Here is a 15,703-nt window from a genome sequence, read left to right as displayed (position 1 = left end):
GATCAGATTTTTTATGAAAAGACGGCCTTTTAACAAAGGAATGCAAACTATAATATGAGCCAACCATACTCCAACTGTACCCAAAAAATTATATCCCACTATAATCTGTCCCCTTACAGTTTTCCTTATTTCTTAAGATTGGTACATCATTGTAGATGTAATACCTAATAAACCTAACGATTCGGTAAGACACAGTAAATGAAGAAATGATGTGCTGTGGGTTTTATTAAACTCCATGTGGTTTTCTATTGAACCTGTGCAGCGAGCTTTTAGAACGGCAGCTCTCAAACCAATTGGTCTTTAAGGAACCAGGTACAGATCACTCCTTAAACTCGCTTGAGTTCAAGAGACACAACTAAACAGAAGTTCATGAATCACAACTTTGCAGAATAAACACAAACCAAACCTTACGCCTACATAGCACCACTCTCTGAATACTGACCCAAAAGAACATCTACACTTGCCCCAAGCTCATATCTCAACACTCAGAACTTACAAGCCAATTTTGCTATGACCCAACAATTGGCCAACTCTTTGCCCAACCAAATGCATCATGGACATAACAAATTAGGTATAACATTTTTGTTGCTAACATTTTCAAGGTAAAAAACTTAGCCATCTCAAAAAAATTTCAAATCACCAGGCCAACCTTTCCTATTCTTTGCCCAAGCAAATGCATCATGGACATAACAAATTAGGTACAACATTTTTGTTGCTAACCTTTTCAGAGTCAAAAACTAAGCTGTCTCAAAAAAATTTCAGATCACCAGGCCAACCTTTCCGAATAGGAACCTTAATGCACTTGCTATCAATCATTTATTTGTTCTCATCATGCTCGAGGCTAGCAAAACATAAAGGAAAAATGAAAATGAAACAAAATATACTAGAACAAATATTTACACCTCTGGAGGAGGACATGCAGCCATTTTCCATTTAATTGAGCTGTCAGATTCTACAACACGATGTTCTGTTTGTACTGAAATCTAAGTATATGACAGATGTATTATCTTTGGTTCTCAAAGTTCTTGCTTCGTTCAACACTAACTTAGCTATCAACTCTGCTATATTCTCTTGATCTGCTACGTCATATGTTTCTCTGTACTGCACATGCCATCCCAGAATCATTTTATTCGAATGCAATAATTATAGTTCAAACTTCAAAGTTCGAGAATGGCACAAAATTAATTACCTGAAGAATTAGTTGGTTTGCTTTCTTTATGCTAAGAACGTCCCAAAGGCCATCGCTGCAATAAAGAACAGCAAAAATAGTATGAAACTATGCCTCGCATAATCAGCAAAAAAATGGCCACTGCAGTCAGTCAGAGTTGGGGCTGAATATTAGGCAGAAAAAGTCCATGTATATGATAGAGATATGAACAGAACTTGCTCTAACCATGTCAAGCAAGTCCCCTGACATGCAAACCCACACTTTGATGCATCAGGTCCTTAGCTGGACAAGGACCCTGTAAAGCTCAACTGCACTCAGGAGTCAAGTGGTCATCCAAATCTTGTGACCAAAAAAGGATCATGGAGGAGGGATCAACTTCAACAACAAAAACTCGATGAATAAAATATGAGCCTTTAGAAAAAAGTGAGGCAAAGAAGCTATCGCAAACAGAATAGATAACAATAACAGATATCCACAGGAAAAGAATAAAAATGAAAAATAAAACAAAAAATTTTAAGCGCTTGAGTAATAAGCTATCAAGCCTTTCCTGCCTCTTTCTTCTTGACTTTCCAGAGGAAGGCCTCTAAAGGAATTCTTTTCACCCCCTAGATTTTCAATAGAATCTCTTCCCAGAGCCACCACACATGGGCTCCATTTCATTGTCATATGTTTTCTCTCTCTAGAAATTCTAGGATGACAAACACATTTTACTTGTGCACATTTCTAAGTTTTACCTGCATCCCATTTGTATTTCAGATGCATTCATAAAGACCACCCAGACTTGAGCTAATTTAACGAATGGGTAGTCATTTTTCATAGAACATGACACTTCGAATTAATAATATAACATGTAGGACCAACAGCAGCATATTAGCACAACAATTCATTACTTACAAATAAGGCTAAAAGAAAGTCAATGATACCAAGTTATGCAACACACCTTGCTAAGAGGGCAAAGGCCTTGCTCGTTCTCGTTATGTGTAAAACTTGACTAATATGTGGCAACGAACTAAAGCGCAAATCTTGCTCTTTTAGAAACTTGTCACCAAGCATCCTTGCTATATTTAGACCTGCACAAGTAAGGGAAGGACATTAAGCGCACAAAACCATGAATATTGAATAGAACACATCGACAGCTAAGAGTCTTCACCGCAAAGACGTGTTTCACCATCTCTTAATGGGCCTCCCATTTTTGTTAAACGAGTCCTTTCAGACTCACTTGTTAATCGATGATCTTCTGTCATAAGGTTCTGCCTTCCATCAATGCTGTCACATTAAAATAGACCAAAATTAGATAAACCTTGGAAATCATTCCTAACTACAATTCTTCTGTCAATTAAGGAATAAAAGCTTAGATGATAAACAATAAATGGCAACTAAAGTCAGATGAAGAATCCAAACTCCAAAGTGCAATACAAAGAAAAGTAACCAAAAACAAACTAGTACGGGACATCTCCCACTCCCACTATATATATATATATATATATATATATAATCATGATCGGTGCTGCCCAAGCTGGAAAGTTGGAAATAAAGCAAAAAATCAAGATCCAGAAGCAGATGATCTTTTTCAATGAGGGACACCACAGAGTTCTTTGGGCACTTTGAATGCACTGAGCTGAAATGTGCATGTTAACTGCACCCTGTTTTAATCATCCCCAGTGCATAACCCCAAAGATACCCCTTTCTTGAAAGGTTTCCTTGCTTTGGATTTGTGAGAAGGCAATACCCAATATCAAAATCTAGACCTTTATCAAGACAAATTAGTGGGGAACAGAAGCAAGGAGAAATACTTTGGGAAACTGAGGCCATAAACTATAAGCTGTATTTCCAAACCACAACATCACGTCCGAATAAGCAATACTTTCCACCATTTACATGAGAAGGTATTTGATTTTTCATTTAGCAATATAATATGCCTTTTCTTCTTTTACAATGCATGCTAACAAGAACATTTCAGAGGAATTGTAACCTTTCTCCAAGAACCATGACATGCAGATTCAGAATTACTTTTCTTAGGTTTGTATTTACCAGTAGCAAAAATCTTGATTCTTTTACTTCTCATTTATAAATGCAATGTTGCTTCTTAATTGGAACTTCCCCACAAACAGGCTTCTTGAAACATACTTCAGATGTAAATGATCAGAAAAACTGAGGCATATGTTATACTAAAAGGTTACCTACATCCGATTAACCATCTCATGTGCATATCTGATAAACACTACCTTTGCAACATCACTTTATAACCAAGGTACATACAGGAGCCTCCCCACCTGACTTTCTAAAACATATAATTGGTTACATCTCCAGATATTTTGAGATTCTCAAGGATCAAAATTCTTTGGGACATTATCAAAGTGCATCGGAGCATGCAACAATGGGCATGACTCAGTAGACCAGACTTGGAAGGCATGAATTTTTTGTTCTCCAGTCAATTTGACTAAAAAAAGATAACTTTCTGCTACAAAATGAAACCAACCTTTCAAAACCAAGAACATGTGTAAACTTAACACATCTAATGACCAAGGAGACAAAATACTGACAGATTTAAACCAACCAGTGGAATATGCTGCATAAATAGAACAGATAAGAGGAGCCGAAACACCACCACAGTGTCAATGCAGAAATAGTTTGCAAGAATTGTTTTTCAAGCGACTTCAGAATGAGTCAACCACCTACTTGAGAATACAAGCTGAATCGCCAACATTTGCACACTGTGCAAAGAAGCCTTCATGTAGATCAGACCAAACCAAGAGAACAGTTGCACAACAACCCTAAAGGAAAGGAAAAAGTATTATCACTTATCAATTGAAACAAAAGCTTAATGACTGGGGCAACATATAGAGTAAAAAGAAAATCCCCTAAGTATAAATATGATTGATGCTTGGCTCAAAGGAAAAGGAAATTCAACTCCATCTACCTATGAGCCTCACTATAAAATAGCAGCACCTAAATGGAGAAAATTTGTTGCCTAGAAAATTTCCATGTGTTCATTTCAGAAATTTTTCAAAAACCCTGTTTAGAGCTAAACTTTGTACAGAATGACGTTTGGATTACAAGATCTGCAGGATAATGCAGGATTCACAAGTTATTGCATCATCTTCCGTCTCAAATATCCCTAAAGATCTATAATTGCATAACCACCTCTTCTACACATAAGTGTGCACACAATCTATTAAGTATTAACTTTCATCAAGCACCAACTTGTACCAGCATGGCAAGTTGAAACTATGCCTTTTATAGTGTACATGTGCGGACAGGAGCACAGGCACTTAAATTGTTTCAGTCGCCAGTTTTTCTTTTGGTAGCTGTAGCTATTTCTTTTACATAAGGGCATTGAAGGCATGTATAATTCCTAAAAAGAAACTAACATGATAACATTGCCTTTCTTACACATTAAAAATGCGGAAGAATATTTATGATTTTCTCTCTCTCCCTCTTCCCTTCTATACAAGTATGAAGATGGTGCCCGAGTGAAGACTGCCACAAGGAGGTGACTTCAAATCATTGCTTCATGTGACACGGTAGATTTTTAATTTGAGGGGTTCTTGCATGGATGTCCAGGTAGTTCAAAGTGAGAAATATTCACTTCTTGTTTGCTTCAAGTTGATCTCAAGCATGTTTTCCATGTATTCCATTTTCTACCATTGCTTCATTTCTTTATTTAACTTGTGGCTTCATTCGAGGTTGGCTTCTGGTTTTTCTAAAGTTCCCACTTACTGAAAGTTTTAGAGTTTCTTGCTTTCTACTTCCTCCACTTCTCACATCAGTTCTTTATTTTACTTCTGAAGTTGGTAAAAAACTAGGATGCTTCACCGGATGAACCAAGCAACTATGCTGAACTAATGAAGTTTAAGAAGCCAAAGATGCCTGCATCTTACTTGACTAACTATTTAAGCAAGAACTCAACCCACACAACATTAACTGGTTCAAAGCTGCCTTCTCTATCACCAAGATGACAAATTTATGCAAGACTAATACGAGATACAAAAATCATGGAATGCAAGGATCACAGGATATGTGTGGAGAATTACATTGAAGCTGACAATTGCATCTCAAGTATGATATATCTAATATGGGTGTGACATTCCACAGTTCCATTGTCACAAATATCGTTTTCGGGAAAATCTCGGCAAGGTTTTTCTTGGTTAATTTGCAACGATTGGGTAAATCACGGAAAAATTTCGACAATAATTAATAAAATAAAAATCATAAAAAACGTTTAAAAAATAAAAAATAATAAAAAATATGAAAATCTGGGAAAAATCATGATAAATTCGAAGTAAATTCCCAAGTTTTTCAAAATCTTGTGATTTTTTTTCTTTTTTTTTAATTTTATTTTCTCATAAATATCGTGAGACTTTTGAAAATCTCGCATTATCTGTGACAATGCATAGATCACGCAGCTGCTGCATCTACTCTTACTCAAGTTGTTCTTGAGCTTACCACCAAGGAACCAAGATGAAGCATTTGCAGTGGCTGTCACCAAGCAAGCAAAGGATACTTGGGCACTAGGTTATCTTCTTGCAGCGAGTTCATATGATATATGAGCAAATGTAAGACATAAGGAGTTCAGACACATAAAGGATGCCCAGGGACCACAAAGAGGAAGTTTGGAGTTTCAAGGAACAGATCCTCTGCGACTAGTGCCATGTTAAGTGAGAAGGTTTGGTGAGAGGATGGTGCAGCACCTTCAACAGTTGTGGCACCTTTTATTAACAACAGCAAGTTGTTTAATTGTCACTCCTTGAGCAACTATGTGTATATTGATCAGCTACCATGACAAGTTTCATTTGCAATTTTCTCCCATCCCCTCTGCTGGTATTTTGGATACACCTTTTCTGGGTATTTCTGGTATGACTTCAAGCTAGCATATAGATTCAGAGGCTTCAGACCACATGACAACCAGATAGTCCAGTCTAACCAAATTATAAGTCTGTGTGGAGTCCCACACAAATAAACAAGCATGTGTAGCTGTTTCAAACATTGGATCTGCAACTTGCTCATGCTCCTAACAGTATATTGAACATCTCTAAAGTCTGCCATGTTTATTCATTTGCCAAGAACCTAACCTAATTTTATTTGGGACGCCATGGTAATTTGTTCCTTCATCACCAAAGTGACATCCATATGCCCTTCAACACGACACTGAGAAGTTTGAAAACCTCTTTCCCCTCTCTCCTTCGCATTTTTGTGTGTGTGTATGCGGTCTTCCTCAGGAATGTCAAAAAAAGAAAAAAGGGACTCAAATTTAAACAGTTGGATTTTGTTTTGAGTTTTCTATACTTTTCCTCACCCTCAGTCACATTATCCAACTCCCAACATCTTGAGCAGTGGGGAGGAAAGGATGACGTGACTCCCTCCCTGTGTCTCACTGCGGAAGAGATTCCCCTTTCCCACTGCACAAGACAATTATTCTGTACAATTCCTTAAGATATAAATCTTTTATCTCACATTTTCCATCTTTGTACGTTCAGTCAACATTTCCAGGTTCATACTTTTCATCATACTCATGCTATGCATTTCAACTTAACACATACAGAAGGATTACTTCATCATTGAGCCACTTTAATATCTCCAGATGGATGCAAAAACAACATTGACCCATGACATGTTTGCAGAATGACACCCATAGAACACACACAAGCAGAAATCTGTCAGATTGAAAGGCATTATGAACATGACAAAGTGAGAAATAAAACCTCATATTCATGACTCATAGCTGCTTCCGTTTGATAAAATGCATCTCTAAGAACTTCTGAGGCATCATGATGGGAAAGAATATACTCTCTTGTTTCAGGAACTGCCAAAATGCTAGCAACAGTTTTGGGTAGCAACCTGGATGACACAATGTCAGCAAGGGTAAGAAAGAAACGCCAATCAAGACCAAAAATGAACAACATTATGAAGAAATGGAACTCCATGATATACTCAAGAGTTCCAATATGTTTCCTAATTTACAAAATTTCAGGCACACATGAACAACACCCAATCTTTTCAACCTTAGATCTAGCACCATTTATTAGAAGTGCAGTCAACAATATCAGCAAAATTTTGAAAATATCTCAGTATTATCAGCATTTTGGAGCCAGGCCAGCTGATAATGCCGGTAATTTATTCATGAGATGCTTTCCTGATATTGAAATACAATATATATATATATATATATATATATATATATATATCTGTGTGTGTGTGTGTGTGTGTGTGTGTGTGTGTGTGTGTATGTGTACAGGAATACAAACATACATATATACATCAAATACACAATATTTTCTTGAAAATATTTAACTACAAACTTTCTATATTCAGTAAACTATTTAGCTATTCTTCATAATTTTCTCAAAAAAATGATAAAATCCAATTGTTTCATTATTTTTTCAGTTTCTTACTCATCGATAATTATGACTATCATCTGCGGCATAGTTCTACACTCAATATTTATCTGCTTTAAGTTAAGTAAATTTGAAGCAAATTTAAAATTACATTTAACATTTTTTCCAAAGTGGTTGATAAATTATCTTTTCCCTTTAAACAACTAGAGTGAATTTTCCCCTCAATATTTCACCACTGAAACTACTTGAGGAAAACATAACAAAGTTTTCTAATCAGAATTCCTGGACAGCGTGCCACAAGTGCTGGAACTGGAAGAGGAATGAAAGTAAAAGGAAAAGATGCAATGTATAAGCAGCACAAAGACATTTCTAAAACTAGACATGTACATCAAAAGTGAAATTAAGCTTGGCTAGTCAGAGAATTTGTCATTGGTTTGCATTCAAACATGAATAGATCCTACAGTGATAGTATTTAGAGAAACTTTACACTGCAAATAAACATCATAAACATCTTGTAATTCATGCCCAAATATAGAAGACAATGAAAACAAGAAAAGCCGAAAAAAGGGTTATCACATGCTCTTGAGCTGAATCTCCAAGTTGTTTCCATGATAACCATCAGACTATGCCAAGCATTACAAAAAGAAACAAAAGGCCTGAGAAGAGAGAGAAGGGGGAGGAAGAGGGAACTCGTGCTTGTTTACCTAGGTCCCAGATCACTTATCTTGTAACTGTTGCTAAGTATTGGGTTCAAGATTGTGAACCAGGAAATTTCTTTCCTTTCCGTTGCTTTCATAATTTTTGTTTTTCCTTTTCAAGAACAAGAGTGAGAGATAATTACGATCATCTAAGGTTCTGAAAAAAGGTAAGATATTGCACAATTGTGCATATGCACCTCTCCCACATCATGTTTGTAATAAAAAAAGTCCTAAAGAACTGTAATACATGATACACCGCTTGCTCAGGCAAGCAGCTCTAACAACTAATTAACCTTTAGATTCTGAAGGCATTTACAAATTTGTTTTTTTATTGACCATCTTCACCATTTCTACTTTCAATGTCTCCAATGACTTCTCAGACGATAGCCCTTTACATACTATGTCACATGGATATAAATGCGGACACAGGGTATAATGTGGATAAGCTTGGTAAGACAAAGTAGTTCTCAAATTTTAAGCATGCAGCATGAAGTCGTAAGCTATACGTGTATGCAATTGCTAATCTGAAGCAGAAAAACAACAATCTTATCAAGCACAAGCTCTATATCACCGTAGTTAAAAACATCAAACTATGAAACCCAACTGGAAATTCAATGTCTAACTGAATACATGTTTTTTGAGGTGTTACATGGGAAAGCCATCATGGTTTGACCGTTTGAGGGGTTTGATCACTCAACTGACCTGTAAAACCCCATGGTCCATAACCCCCAACCAGTGGGGTCTAGGCACACTTTGTCTTGACAGAAATAGTTAACTATTAAAATTGAAAAAAACACAAATAAATATAAAATAAACAGTTAAGTTCATTAAAAAATAGATAATAAATGATGCATTAATTCCATGTCCGAGAACTGGCTGAAGTGTCCCAGTATTGTATTGCTTCCATCAGGACACACATGGTAAGAGAAGTATTTCTGTTATAGGCTTATAGTTTATATGATGAAGGGCCCCAAGACTCAAGCTTGATTATCATTGTGAACCTACTGATGAAAAACATCTTGTTTATAGTTCCTTGATATGTTAATTTTTTGATCGTTTAATATCCTTGCACTCAGTATTCAGAGTGCTTACTTCATGGGCCCTCCACAAATACATCATGCTTAATTTCATTAGGAGACAACAAAGAGATAACTTCTGAAAGCAACTGAACATGCAACTTGTGATCAACCATTCCACGAGATGTTCCATGATATGTCAAGGCATATCATGGAACATCCATATGCCTGCATTGAGGCGGCATATCATGGAACATCCATATGCCTGCATTGAGGCATACTATTCTATTTAGGTGTTTTACATGCTTAATTTCACCAAGATACATAATTATTTAAAGCAAAAATGGCAACCAACAAAAGCATCTATTAGTGCCACTTATCAGCATACTTATACAAGTAATTTTAATGTACAAAGTTCTATTCAAAATTAAGAGGCCTTTACAACCCTACATACAAATCAACCAAACTGCTCATAAAGTAGTTATTTAGATATTGAATCACAAAATAAATGGAACTCTCAAAACCGAAATGGAAAATTTTACTCTAGTGCATAAAAAAAGTCGACTTAAAGAGAAAAGGAAACACTGAAAGAGGGAAAGCAGGAAAGCAGAAAGCTACTATAAGCACATTGCAAGTACATGGGACATCACTATGAGCAATAACACTAAATTACATAAAAACATGCACCAAAGTTAGAAAGTTGACACAGATCAAATGTATTAGTTGTGTCAATAACCTAGACTATGGGGTATGGGGAAGATTCCCCTATCAAGTGAATCAATTAGCTGACTTCCAGTCAAATAAACCAAATCTCTTATTGGTTCAGTTTGAATTGAATGACCTACAAAAGAGCCTCAAGAAGAAAAATACGAGGATTCACAGACAACAATCTTTACAGCAGACAAAAAACAAAAACCAAAGCAGGATAGGGAAAACACTGACTTGCATGCAGCATTGCTTGCTCCTGAGCCCCCATGCCCATCAAAGATAGCAAAAAGTCCAAACTGCATCAGTTTCAATAGACAATTAGTAAGGAAATAATGCAAGTAGATAATATGGCATCAGAATACCTGCTCAATTCCCGGTAGAGGCCATTCACAATAGCTTATGTCTTCCATAGGAAGCTTCTTTCCACCTCTACGCATAGACATGGGATCAGATGCCATACCTATTCCAAAAGGAACAGGTTGTGCATTGCTTTCAGAAATATGAACCTGATAACAGCCCAAAAGATCAAACAAAAAATCTAGGACAAGCTTGCAAAAACATGAAAGCCAAATCCTGTTTATTCTCCAAACCAATTACATATACATATTCTATTTATGCACATATAAGCTTATCTTACAAACACATGCACCCTTGCCACAAGGCCCACAACCACATCCTAAGTTTTTATTCTAAAAAATGCAGCATCCTGCACCAGGCTCAAGCAACATAGAAGTTTAGAGAACTAATCATGTAGCCAATCATACAGTTTTATTTCCTGATTGCATAATGACATAATTAATTCACTGTAAATGATAGATGGTAGGATCAAATTTTATATGGGTTGTCTTAGACTTGACAGTAACTTTTTCACTAAAGCTTTAAATGCCCTACCGATTATAGTTTACAAACGATCCACTGTTAGCAGCAATCTCTAATGACCATGACTCATTCCTAGGAGTGTGGCTATGAAGCTATCACGGTATCACCCCTAAGCCAAACAGAGCTTCTTAGAGTCAGATTCTTCTTCTATTATTTCCCTTGGCATTTTCGTGCTAGCTTGGATTTGAACCAGCATATATGCCCATGAAGCCAGAACTGTTTTGGAATGAGTGGTTCATCCTTCATTAAGACAGCATGGGAGCCTCCATTATACCATGCTCTCCAGATGAGCTTGCTTCTCTTCTTTCTTACCAATGAATGGAAAGTTCTGAACCAACTTTGGTAAGAGAAAGAAACCAATATGCTGCCTTAGCCAATCCTGGACATTTAATTCCTTTTCCAACACGAGTATCCTGTCCCTTTGAGTTGAAATAGATAAATGAACACATCCCACAGAACAAGTTAGCAGGCAGTTGTAGTGGTCATATTTAATTTGTTCAGAATTGAGTCAAGATGTCATGATGTGTTCCTCTTATTTTGGGAACCAGCTGATTGAATGAATACTGCACTCTTGGTCATAACCTAGAATTCTATAAGAATTGTTTGATTTTATCAACGAGATAAGAAAGGTAATCGCAAATTTATCAAGCTCAACTCATTAGGTAAACAGAGGCCCATGTTGTAAATTAGCTTGCAAACCTAGTTGCTGATGCAGCCAAAAGCTGCATTTCAGCCCAATGTAGGCCCTTAAGGTGTTTTCAGCCCAAGTTCCTGACTTGCTGGTCAGCTTTATAGCTTTCTAAGTGGGAAAAACCCAAGTTCTTTCTCCTTTTAGTTTTTCGATACGGTTTTCAAATGTTTTTAGGTCCGAAGTTTTTACAATGTTTTTTTTCATTTTAAAAGTTAGTTTTAAAATTTTTAAGTTCAGATTTCAAATTTCTAAAGCTCAATGAGACCCAACTCTCCCTGGCCTATTTCTCATCGATACAGCATATAGATCTGACTCGCGTGTGGGTGCAGGTGCATGGTGGGCACAGCTGTTTAAACTTGCTTTTATATATACTTCACAGTTCACACTATAATTAATATTCACATATTTATTTTACAAAGTATACATGCCTCTTTCAGATGTAATATATCATATAATAGTGCACCCGTAACCACATCTGCAGATTCTGCACATCACCATAGACTTAAATCATTCCTAGACTTTTAGAGGTCATACCACCTAGGCACTGACTAACAAGTTTAACTAAGATATTCATAAAAAGAAATCAGGCATGTCTGTCATAATAGGTTAAAAAGTTAGGTGTATGTAACAAAATATGTACTGATTTTTATCATGAAAAATGGTCATTAGCATATGGTAAACTAATAAAATTGGCACATAGAATTACTAAAGGGTAAACTCACAAGCAATTTTGATGTAGTACCAAAAGTAATTACATCCCCATTTGCAAGTCCAACTGGCTCACTCCAATGCCTTGATTCTGAATCCGGGAGGTTGACAGCAAGTGAATTCAAGAGAGTTCCATTCAGACTTCCCATATCCAATAGTTCCCATTTTGATTTCTGGCACCAGAATTCAGATGCAATTGAGGAAATTAAAGTAGCCAACTAGTAACCAAGTATTCAGACATGAGCATTCCACTAAAAAAGTATAAAAGTAGACACACAGATGCTTACGCTAGAATTCCAATTTATCCTGGCATGTTTGCCAGACACTTCAGAGTCCCCCAGCAATAAATCACTTGGAGGAACTCGGCCAATGGTTAATGGCAATTTAGAACTATCTGATGACTGCAAGGAACAACGAAGTCCACGTGAAGGACCAGATATAACCTCCAAGGTGATGCCACTTCCTGCATTTCTAACAAAAAGATTGGATGACATGTTCTATAAAATCAGCCAGAATCATGCAATGAGTTAAAATACATTGATATTTCATCCATTGATGCACTAAACCAATATAAGCTCAAGGAAACAAAGAGTACTTAGAACAGTAACATCTTTCATAGACGCAGACTGATCCTTCTGATCACGACATTTATCATCAGAACCAAGACTTGCTTCGCCTTTTATGATAAGTTTTCTCTTCTCAGCAGACCAATTTGTGTGTTTAATCGTTTGACCAAATTGCAGGCCATCTGGAGGATTATAAAGTACATCCAGTGTCAAACTTCCACCTGAAGGAATCATCGGGCAGCAATAAGCAACAAGAACAGAGATTTTGATGAACAAGAGAAGAAATGAATTTTCCCTGTCAACATCAAGAAAGGCCAAAAAAACATATGAGAAACCTGGGTCCAAACCAGCTTCTGATGAAGGCATTTGCTTTCCGAAGTGGCCCTGTTGTCTGTGGGCAGTAAAATTTTCTTCAACATGGGTGCTAGGAACCTCTGACCCATGATTTCTTGCAGAACTTGAACTCTGGCTCTGAGGGAAATCCAGGACATCAGGAATAAGAGGCTTTTCCAAGTCAGTAACCTGCAAAATGAAGAAAATTTTACAGAAGAAGAGAAACGAATGACAAAGAAAGTTCAGATGGAACAATCTCTATCTTCAGTAGAGAAATGAAAAAAGGAAGGCACTGTACCAAGCTGAACATAGATAATTATTGACCATGGCAACTGAATGTTAGATCTAAGCTAGCAAAAAAATGCACATAATCCTTTAACCTTCTGCACTAATGTTCTTCAAATAATTAAACTGCCTGTGCACACCACTCCTTTCTTGCCGATCCAGTCACGTCCAGATGTTTGGCCCATATATCTCCTGCCTCCCATAGAATAGGTAGGAAGAGCCACCCATCATTTGCCACATAGTCTGAGAGAATTACAACCTATTCTCTGTTACCTTCTCTTGCTACCCTTGCTAATCAAACTTCAATCATGGTCATCATAAGCATGTTCCTCTATCACTTTTTTCCAGTCAAAAAGAGATCAAGAAATTGCCCTATCAAAAAACGTTTTGCAGCATTCCATGTTTTTTTTTTTTAAGAAACCTAAAAGCTCGCATGTTTTTGAGCTTACTCTTAAATGTTTGATAGATACCGTCATTTTTAGTGCTTAATAGGTAAGAACAGCAGATATCGGAATATCCTTTAATCTGCCTTTTCAGATAACTAATACGTGTACGTTCACCACTCCGTTCTTTGCGTGATCAAATACGCTCGCGGATGCACTGGGCTGGCAGAAGCATCCAGATGAGATATCCAACAATTCAATACCCTGTGAGAGAACAACGGTCCAAATTCAAGAGGTACCAGATAGAAATATTTGGGGAAAGCAGTATACGCACATAAAAAAAATTAAGCTGTTTCCTCCGCCCCATTGGCTTCATATGGGCCTTCTGTTCCACCCAAACCATTAAGGCAATAAAAACGTTCATTCATGCGACATAAGTGGCACCATTCAACAGTCAAACTGGAAGATTTCAAGCTCGAGCAACCTAATAATATGTCGCATGTAAATGTACTTTCAGACTTACAACGTAGAACCAACAGCAAAGTGAAAATCTTGAAGACCAATCTAGCATAAACATGAGTCCCCGGCCAGAAAGGCCGATGTCCTTTTGAGTTCTCAACTTAAAGGTGACAAATCTAGTTCCTGGCATCAGAAATGGATGCTTCCGGATCTATGGGAGCCCAAAGCCCTACACCGAGGCCTTTTTTTCTTTTGTTATTCTCTTTATATTGAAAAATGGCGACCATGGCGGCAAAGAAGAAGTAGCTTGTCCAATGGCGTGATCATCTAATCGTTTCCAGCGCGGCGTTCTCCGTCTTTCTTCACAGATAAGCGCACATTTCCTAAAAGAATGATGAACTACAGAATAGAATACCGACGAGGGTAGTTCCTGTCCGCCATGACACCCGCGAATAAAGCAATAAGGCACACAAAAATCAAAAACATAAAATGGCGACAAGGAGGTCTGTTTACTCGCAAGGTACCCAAACAAAAAAAAAAATCCGAATTAGGACGAAGAATACTCAGATCCGTCTCAAATGTCCGGTGCAGAATCAGCTAAAAAAGCCCCAAGTTATACAAAAAAAAAAAAAAAAATCCCATACGCGACATTCTCCGAACCAACAAAGCCACCGGTTCGAAAATAAAGAACGGAAACCATAAGCAGACACGTTCGGCTGGCAACGTTTAATGGCATCCCAGGAGAGAGAGAGAGAAAGAGAGGGGCTGAGAAGGGGAGGGATGGAGGAGCCTCAGACAAGGAGAAGGAAACCAACCAATAACAGCTGAAAAAAGAAAATGGCATACCTTGGCGGCACGAGAGGAGAAGAAACGCCATGGCTTGCAGAAAAATAGGAAGAGAATGAAGAGAAGGGATAACAGGAGAAGCACGACGGCGATCAGGCTCTCCGCAAGCGGCAGAGCCATAAGCTGCACGGCCACCCTCGACGTGAGGCAGAGGCGATTGCAGGGAATGACGCGCCCGTGCTGGTGAAGCCGGAGGATGGAAGAGGGAGCGGTGGGCGGGGACGGGGGGAGGAGACGACGGGGGTGGACGAGTCGTCGTCCGCAGCTTGGCCGTCGGGTTGTTACCCCCGTTTCCTTTTTCTGGTTTTGGTTTGGTTTGGTTGGTCCCAGAAAGTGCCAAAGAGGCCGTCAACATTTTTAGAGCGGATCAGATGACAAATCCATATCACCGTTCTCCGGTGCTACTGAATCCTGACCCTTCATTCAATGCATCGGGCCCCACCGGCATCCTCTTACGATAGCCCCCCTAAATGCCCAGGATACGCCGTATCACCACAAGATTGCCACTCCTTCTTAATCATTTCCCAACAATCTCGTAATAGCTCAGCGCGCAAATAAATGGCCTTTATGATATTTAAAGGCATAACAGGGAAAGATTTTGCGCCAAGACGCGTATTTTCGCGTCTAA

The 15,703-nt window shown here is 37.9% G+C and overlaps 1 protein-coding gene across 3 annotated transcripts; it reads right to left on the bottom strand.

Annotated features, from left to right (window-relative positions):
• Window positions 1–863: 863 nt before the first annotated feature.
• On the bottom strand, window positions 864–15,373 carry LOC116260450 (protein phosphatase 2C 70). Of its 3 annotated transcripts, none has more exons than XM_031638801.2 (13): window positions 15,076–15,373; window positions 13,105–13,291; window positions 12,799–12,990; window positions 12,491–12,666; window positions 12,238–12,376; window positions 10,288–10,385; window positions 10,160–10,221; window positions 6,871–7,006; window positions 3,848–3,942; window positions 2,319–2,434; window positions 2,109–2,238; window positions 1,190–1,244; window positions 864–1,101 (listed from the first exon to the last, which is right to left on the bottom strand). In XM_031638801.2, exons 1-13 carry the CDS (start codon window positions 15,193–15,195, stop codon window positions 946–948), a joined length of 1,662 nt encoding a protein of 553 aa, XP_031494661.1. In that variant the 5' UTR covers window positions 15,196–15,373; the 3' UTR covers window positions 864–945. The 3 variants fall into 3 exon arrangements, with proteins under 3 accessions (XP_031494661.1, XP_031494659.1, XP_031494662.1); XM_031638799.2 differs by having other exon boundaries at window positions 10,288–10,431; window positions 12,218–12,376; window positions 15,076–15,371; XM_031638802.2 differs by having other exon boundaries at window positions 864–1,096; window positions 10,288–10,431; window positions 12,218–12,376; window positions 15,076–15,371.
• Window positions 15,374–15,703: the final 330 nt, after the last annotated feature.

The sequence above is a fragment of the Nymphaea colorata genome, chromosome 9, assembly GCF_008831285.2.
Source record: "Nymphaea colorata isolate Beijing-Zhang1983 chromosome 9, ASM883128v2, whole genome shotgun sequence".
In the NCBI taxonomy this organism is placed as follows: Eukaryota; Viridiplantae; Streptophyta; class Magnoliopsida; order Nymphaeales; family Nymphaeaceae; genus Nymphaea; species Nymphaea colorata.
The sequence above is the reverse complement of the archived record's forward strand: the minus strand, read 5'-3'. Positions and strand labels throughout refer to the sequence as shown.